The following is a 7,820-nucleotide window of genomic DNA, read 5'->3' on the forward strand; positions in this document are numbered from 1 at the left end:
TCAAGCAGCTAAGGCGCCAGCCACATACACCTAAGGTGGCAGGTTCAAATCCCCAGCCCGGGCCCGCCAAACAACAATGATGGCTGCAACCAAAAAATGGCCGGGCATTGTGGCGGTCGCCTGTAGCCCCAGCTACTTGGGAGGCTGAGGCAGGAGACTCACTTGAGCCCAGGAGTTGGAGGTTGCTGTGAGCTGTGATGCCATGGCACTCTACCCAGGGGGATAGCTTGAGGCTCTGTCAAAAAAAAAAAAAAAAAAGAGGGAGGCAAGAAGGTGAAAGGCAGTAAGTAGTAGGGGATGTGACAATGAGAGCAAGAGGCTGGAGTGATGCATGGAAGGAGTCAGGAACCAAGGAATGCATGTGGCTTCTAGAATCTGAAAAAGGCAAGGAAAGTTGCTAGTCTCAGAGCATCTACAGGAAACCAGCCCTACCAACATAACTTTAGCCCATAAGATTTATTTTGGACTTCAGAACCTCCACAACTAGAAGAAAATAAATTTGTATCACCACTAAATTGGTGGTAATCAGAGCAGCAATAGAAAGTTCATATACCATCCTTCTGATCTGAGGAACAAAAGCGATTTCCACATACTTTATCAGAAATATTTATTTTAAAAAATTCTTTGGAGGTTGAAAAGGAAGTGGTATAATGGGCAGGGCAGGACAAAGTTTCCAGCTCCCCCTCAGATTTCTCTAGCCGGCTTGTCTGCACATTCTCCAAGTTCAGGCACCAGTCTCAGCGACCTCTGCTGGGTGGTAGCTAACAATTGCTTTGGTCCCACTTCTGTGTGTACATGAGGGAAGCTTAATCAGAAAACTGGCCCAGGATGAGCTCACGTGTGTGCAATGTGCACGAAACTTGGTGTTCTGGACTCCACAGGGGTTGGGGGTCGTGCTTGAGGGAGGAGTCAGTATAATACCTGTGCTGCCTTCTCATCTGCACAAAGAGGGTGATGCTGGTGACAGCAAAGAGGAGGCCAAAAACCAGGGCCAGGATGTCACCTGGGAGAGAGAAAGGAGAAGGCTACTTCCGGGAGAGAAGGGTCCATGGGTCCCCCAATCCCTGTCCTGAGTTCTCAGGTAGCCCCCAATGTCTCAGTCTCTAGAAGAGGACAGCTGAGGGATGGGGTGGATACACAGGAATGGGTAAGATATGCACCATTTTTCCTTCCTGAAAGCTAAGTAAAAGTGCTGTTTGGGAAAAGGAATGCTAAGAGATTTCTGGACCTTCATTCTGATCAGCTAAGCCTTGGGGACAATGGGGGTGTCCCCCACCCCCATCATCGGACTCAGAATCATACTGGGGTTTGGGTTTGTTCTGCGGCAAAGGAGAGGGAATAGAGATGGCCCTGACTATCCCCTGGGAGGGGTGTCTCCCAGTAAAAGGGCAGGAAGAAGGGCACAGACTCACCAGCAGCAAAGCAGGAATTTAGGTGGACTGCACAGAAAAAGAAGACAGAGCCACACTGTGATCACCAGTGAAGACACTTGGGAGAGTGAGAGGACACCAGACAAAGCAGTACCTGGCTCAATGGTCTGAGGACTACTGTCCACTTGAGCAGGGAAAGAGGCCTCAATCACTCGTCCATTCAAAGGCTGTGTCGCTCGGAAATTCATCTGTAGTCGGGAGTCACTGGGTCCCCATAGGGAGCCAGAGAGCATGTGGAGCTGGGAAAGGGGTTGGGGGGGAATCAAGGCATGAAAGGAAACAAGGGTCCAAGGCCTTCTCAAAGCCAGCACCTCAGGCCACCACCCTCTATCTCCCATACCCCCTACACCCACCCCCTTGATTTCTTCATTCTCCTCACCTCATCCTGCATCCCCTCTGCCCCACAACCCCCTGTCAACACCACCCCCAAACCCACCTGCTTAGCACTGAGCTTCACTGTCTGGTTGAACACAGTCCAGATGACCCCCTGAGCACAGGGAGGTGTGGTCAGAGACCCCTCATATCGGAAGTAGCGGCTGAGGTCAGAGGGTAGCAGTGCAGATATGTCCAGTCCTGGGACCCAAGTCTCTGAGCCTGTGGAGAGGACCTGTGTTGGGGTCTCACCTACATTGTGCCCCTAGAAGCTTCTAGGTATAGGGATATAGTTTCACCTCCCAGGACCAAGTTAACTCAAGTCCCTGAGACACTTCTTCACTAAGTGTGTCCCTTCCCATACATAAGATGTAACTCAAAAGAAAGCAAAGAACTTTGAGGCCAAAGTCCTCTCCCTGTGTCTTCACTCTTCCTGCATACTGCCACAAGAGGCTGGACCAGAGATTTAAGTCCAGAGTGAATTAAAAAGGGTAAATGAGTGACATAACTTATAAATAAATGTGAATATTTAATAAACAGACGTAAGAATTCCAAAGTTCTTTTAGTTTAATAAAACAGACACAAGAATTCCAAAGTTCTTTTAGTTTAACAAAAACCTAAAGGTCTAGTAAAGTTAGTGAGGTATAAAATGACCTAGAGGGACTGAGAAGGTAAAGATTTCCAATAAAAATATTTACAAAGTCAAACTATTTGCTGCTTATAAAATAGAAGTAGACAGTTCTCAGAAGGTTTAGCTCTTCGGACTTAACCTCAAAAATCCCAGATAGTTTTTAATCTTTTCTTTGGTTTTTGTTTGGTCTTTAACCATAAAGCCTGCTGTGGCCCAGCCTGCCTGGGCCCTTTTGGCTCTGTCAGCTTTGCAGTCATTATCATAAGGAAAGCCAAAAAACACTTCAACTCTCCCACATGGGAGGGAGCCCACTTCCAGTCTCAGGCTCCCCAGGGCAATTCTCTATGAACCAGGGCATCAAGGATGGGGGCCAGACCAATAAACTGACCTTCTTCAGCGATTTCTTCCAAATGTGACAGCAACTGCTCATAGGCACTATTTTCTTCTGGCCCCTCCTGAGGGATGACAGTGTAAAACAGATCAATACCAGGGAGGTTGGAACGTCCTAGAATTTCCCTAGTCCTCTCTCATTCCTCAGCTCTGAGAATGCTAGGGGAACATAAAATCTCATGTATCATTACTCAAAGTCTATTTACTCTTGCTGTGCAAACTAATACGCTTAGGGAACTGATTTTCTACAGCCAGCTGGAGGGGAGAAGGAGAGAGAGGGGACACTTTACTAGGATACTAGGTCCTCAATGACCTGGGCCTGACTAACATTATACAGTCTTGTTCACTGTTACCTCCACACACTCCATGATCTCTATCAGAAAACCATGATACACCTTTATATTCATGTTACTTCTGCACTCACCTTAATAATACATGTGTTTGACTTTTGGAATGAGATCCTGACATACTATTTCTGAGGCACTGCTCTCAAACTTTGTGTTGTGTGGTTGGCGCTAAGCCTGGCAGTGATCCTGGAAGGAATCTCACCACCCCTTCATTTTACTGGCCTCCTCTAATCATTGAGTGTGTAGCCTTGATTATTAAGGCCCAAAGAGGTCACTATATACTGCATTTTACAAAGAGAAAATGATGGATCATTGGAGAATTAGAGAATTACTCTTTCTGATGTCCAGACTACTGCATCTGCCATTCCCCAAATAGGTCATATTTTGAGTCTTTGCACACACTGTTCCCTCCATGTGGCACACTTCCTTTACTTTTCTTTCTTTCTTTCTTTCTTTTTTTTTTTGACACAGCAGCTCATTCTGTTGCCTCATGCTAGAGTGTGGAAGCCTCAGCCAGCTCACAGCAATCTCAAAAGCCTGGGCTGGAGAGATCCTCCTGTCTCAGTCTCCAGAGCAGCTGAGACTATGGGCCCCCCTGCACAACAGCCCAGCTAGTTTTCCATTTTTTGGAAGAGACATAGTCTTGCTCTTGTTCAGGCTGGTCTTGAACTCCTGGATTCAAGGGATCCTCCCTCCTCCGCCAGGCAGAGTGCTAGGATTACAGGTGTGAACCACCAGATGCGGCCTAAACACTTCCTTTTCCTCCTCACTAGAGAAGGAGTTGCACCTCCTCTCTCACCACCATTTTTACTCCACGTCGTTTTATAGGGCATGTTATGTTAGCCTCCCCTACTGGCTGTGGACTCCTTAAAGGCAGGAACCTAGGCCTTTGAATCCTTGTTGTAGCCAAATGCCTGGTTCACGGTGGGTTTTGAATAAATAAACTAGTAAGTGAATGAAGATGATAGCCTGGGCACCAGGGTGAGCATGGATGGGGGTAAGATACGGTGAGACCGCTGAGTCCAGGAGCGTGGAGAAGCAGGGAGTTGGGGTCGGAGTCCAGAGTCTGGTACCTGCAGAAAGGAGGCCAACACGGCCAGGCCTCCCGGGCGCCCCAAGGCCTCGTCAACTTTGGTAAATGCGGTGCTGAGATGAACCACATGGATCTGGAAAGGACCCATAGGTAGGAGCGGGCCAGATCTCCGGCCCCGCCCCTCCCCTGTGCCCTACTCAGCTCAGTGCTCACCTCGGCAGGGAAGCGGTGGCCATCAACGGTGTGCTCTGAGCCTGGGCGCCCTGGAGCCCCCCAGTGCAGATGCAGCTGCAGGGCCCTGTATTCCTGCCCAGGACCCAGGGCCATCTGTACCCCGGGAGGCAGAGTCAACTGCACTGGGTGAGGAGAGGCAGGTGAGTCACGCCCCGCCGCGCCCGCCCCGTAGGGCACCGAATCCCCAGGCACCACCTCGCCCGTCGCACTCCGGAGGCTGCGCCCCATCCCGGGTAGCTCGCCGCTTCCCTGAGCTTCTGCGGAGCACCCCTCACCAGTATGGCCATTGTTGCGCAGGCGCAGTTCTGGGAGTGGCGGGAGCTCAAAACCCAGGAGTTCCAGGGGTCGCAGGGCGGGGCACGGCGCGGCGAGCTCGGGGCGAATATCTACCGGGGACTGAAAGCGGCCTGCGCAGGCTGGGGACACCTGCGGCCAGGGCGGGTCTCCTGGGGTGAGAGAGTGTGGTGAGGAAGTCTGATAACTAGATCAGGAACTTTTAGGGAACCCGGGTTAAAAAAAAAAAAAAAAAGTGATGGGGTGGAGTCAGGAGGCTTCAGGGCGGGAAATAGAAATCAGGGATGTGGGCGGGGACAGGCAGTGGGCTTTGGCGGAGACGCTCAGAACCCCAATTAGGAGATGGTTGGGCAGATCAGCAGAGCTGGGTTCCGAGGCTGGGTCTGTGTAGGGCGTGGGTGTCTCACCTCCATAGCGCCAATGACTGTGGTCATCGCCTGCGTAAGTAAGATGAACAGGCGGATCTCAGAGCCCAGTCCCTTTCCTGGGACAGGAATGGGTAGGAACCTCTTAGAGACAGGTTTGCAAACTCAGATGCCTTACAGGGCACAGAAGGTAACATACGTGAAGCTGGCCAGGTGTAACGCACAACAGACTCTAACCAAAGTTACACCACACCTGGTTAGGCCACACAGCACACCTCGAAGTTTGCAGCCACTGTCTCAGGGTCTATAAAGTGAGTGGGCACCTCAGTCCACAGCCCAAATCAATAGACCATCTTTCCTTTCTCCCTCACTCCTCTTTCCTCCCTGCTGATCCCTTTGCCCTGTCTAGTCCCGACTCCTTTCTCAAAGTTCCTGGCTTGGGAGTCCAGATGCCAGGTCCCTCTACCTGCTGTCTCCTTTTTATGTCTCATTTTCCTCATTGCACAGGAATGAACCTACAAGTTCTTCCAGATCGTCCTCTGGTACCCTCTCCACTGCCCAGTCTTTCCTCTCTTCCCTTCACACTCCTTCTTCCCTCTCTCCACCTATTTTTTCTCTTTCTCCCTTTTTCTTTTTTCCCATCTCTTAAGGCCCATTTTCTCTCACATCTATCCCCTTCTAGCTCTGAGGGTAGTGGTTTGGGAGTTCCTGAGAAGGGCTGCTGTCAGAGTACAGGCTCTTCTCCTTCCCTGGATGGTCACTGCCTGAGCCAGGGCATGGGGAAGGGAGGCATGAACCTCCTGGGGCCTAGATTTGGAGGCAGATGGCCACTTACCTTTCTTGTCCCTGTGGGCATTATTCTGGGGGTCTTGAGTATCTCTGGGAGCCTCAATAGTAGGTAGATCCTCTAACTTCAGGGAGTCTTCTTCTCCTGGTTCAGGCTTAACTTCATGTGGATCTTCTTCTCCAAGTGGATCTTCTTCTCCAAGTGGATCCTCCTCTCCAGGGGGATCCTCTTCACTGGGCAGATCTTCCTCACCTAGTGGGTCATCTTCCCCAGACGAACCTCCTCCAATGGGGGGATCCCCTTGCATCTGGAGCATGCTCTGGGGACGGACAGGCACCAGGAGCAGCAGTGACAGCAGCAATTGCACAGTAAGGCCTGGGGCAGGGGCGGGAATCAGCAGAGGGAGCCAGGGGCTGGGGCACAGGGGAGCCATGTGGCTGACTGCGGGGTGTCCCAGCATACCGTGTGGACGGGTAGTACGTGCATTGGAAACAGGAGCCTGGTGGGGGAGGAGCAAGCCTGGAGGGGAGCAGGCTGACTCACAGAGTGCACTTTTGTAGAGATGGAGCCAAAGTCCCACAGGTCTGTCTGGCCCTGTGCCCCCTCCCCATACAAAGCCTAAATCGGGGTGGAGTGAGGGGCAGGTGTGTGCACAGGTAGAAAGTTATCGGGGGTCATGGGTTCAGCTTGGAACCCAAGGCACCACCTGGCACAGTGCAGGTTCTCCCTGGCACTGCCAGGTTGCTTGCCAGCTAGCCTAAGCTAAGCCTGGCCTGCTTCCCAGTCCCTGGAAGAGAAGGAGAAAGACAGAGGAGCTGGGCCCCTGTATCCTCAAGTGAGAGGGAAAGCAGCCCATATACACACATGCCTGGTCCAGCCAGGGAGCAGATAAAGGGGTAGGATAAGCTGCTAGGGAAGCTGAGGGTGAGTTAGGTAGATGAGTAGGTAGAAGGCAAATTTGAGCTTGAATAAAAAACTGAGTACATGTATGATAAGAACTCTGCTGGATTTTACCTAAATGTGTATTTTGTCATAATACTCCCCTGCTCAAAAACTTCATTGGCTCCCCACTACCCACTGCTTACCAAAGTATGCACATTTTGTCCTTCTGGCTTCCAAGTCCTTTCTAAAACTTACCCAAGAGACCTTTCCATCTTATCTCTGAGTCTCCCTCATAGTCCAGCCAAATTAAACTATTTGTTTGTTCTCCAAACCTTTTACCATCTTTGTTAATCTAGTTCTTACTCCCTGGAATGCCATTCACTCTTGCATTCAAACAAATATTTGTTTAGTACCTACATTTATCAGGCACTGGGCTATGGACTAGGGGTATAGAAAAGAATAAGAGGGCCGGTGCAATGGCTCATGCCTGTAATCCCAGCACTCCGGGAGGCCAAGGTGGGTAGATTGCTTGAGCTGAGGTGTTCGAGACCAGCCTAAGTAAAAGTGAGACCCTGTCTCTAAAAATAGCCGGGCATCGTGGTGGGCACCTATAGTCCCACCTACCTGGGAGGCTAAGGCAGGAGGATCTCCTGTGCCCAAGAGTCTGAGGTTGCTGTGAGCTATGATGCCCTGGCACTCTACTGAGGGTGACAAAGGCCCTTTTTCTGTCTCAAAAAAGAAAAAAAAAGGCGGGGGGGGGGAAATAAGGCCCAGTCCCAGCCCGAGGAGCTCACAGTCTAGTGGGTAAGTGCAGACATTATCATGATACTGAGAGTAAAGAGATTAATTCTGGCTCAGAAGGCAATACAGAAGTAGGCTAAATTTAATCATGGCCTGGAAGAAGAATCCAGTTGGTAAAATGAATAGGGAGAATGAAGGATATTCTGAGCAAAGAGGAGACATGAAATATTTTGACCAGGGCTCGGCGCCTATAGCTCAACCGGCTAAGGCGCCAGCCACGTACACCTAAGGTGGCGGGTTCGAATCCCCAGCCC

General features: G+C 50.7%; 1 protein-coding gene across 1 annotated transcript; it reads right to left on the reverse strand.

The window, feature by feature from the left end:
- Nucleotides 1–593: 593 nt before the first annotated feature.
- Nucleotides 594–6,414, reverse strand: CA9 (carbonic anhydrase 9). Its single transcript, XM_003800239.1, has 11 exons — nucleotides 5,932–6,414; nucleotides 5,139–5,168; nucleotides 4,713–4,883; nucleotides 4,417–4,559; nucleotides 4,244–4,336; nucleotides 2,822–2,888; nucleotides 1,867–2,024; nucleotides 1,525–1,669; nucleotides 1,413–1,439; nucleotides 922–1,003; nucleotides 594–785 (listed from the first exon to the last, which is right to left on the reverse strand). The coding sequence occupies exons 1-11, from the start codon at nucleotides 6,341–6,343 to the stop codon at nucleotides 725–727; spliced, it is 1,389 nt and encodes a 462-aa protein (XP_003800287.1). The 5' UTR covers nucleotides 6,344–6,414; the 3' UTR covers nucleotides 594–724.
- Nucleotides 6,415–7,820: the final 1,406 nt, after the last annotated feature.

This window comes from Otolemur garnettii, unplaced genomic scaffold (genome assembly GCF_000181295.1).
Source record: "Otolemur garnettii isolate 467f Iridium unplaced genomic scaffold, OtoGar3 scaffold00172, whole genome shotgun sequence".
Taxonomy (NCBI): domain Eukaryota; kingdom Metazoa; phylum Chordata; class Mammalia; order Primates; family Galagidae; genus Otolemur; species Otolemur garnettii.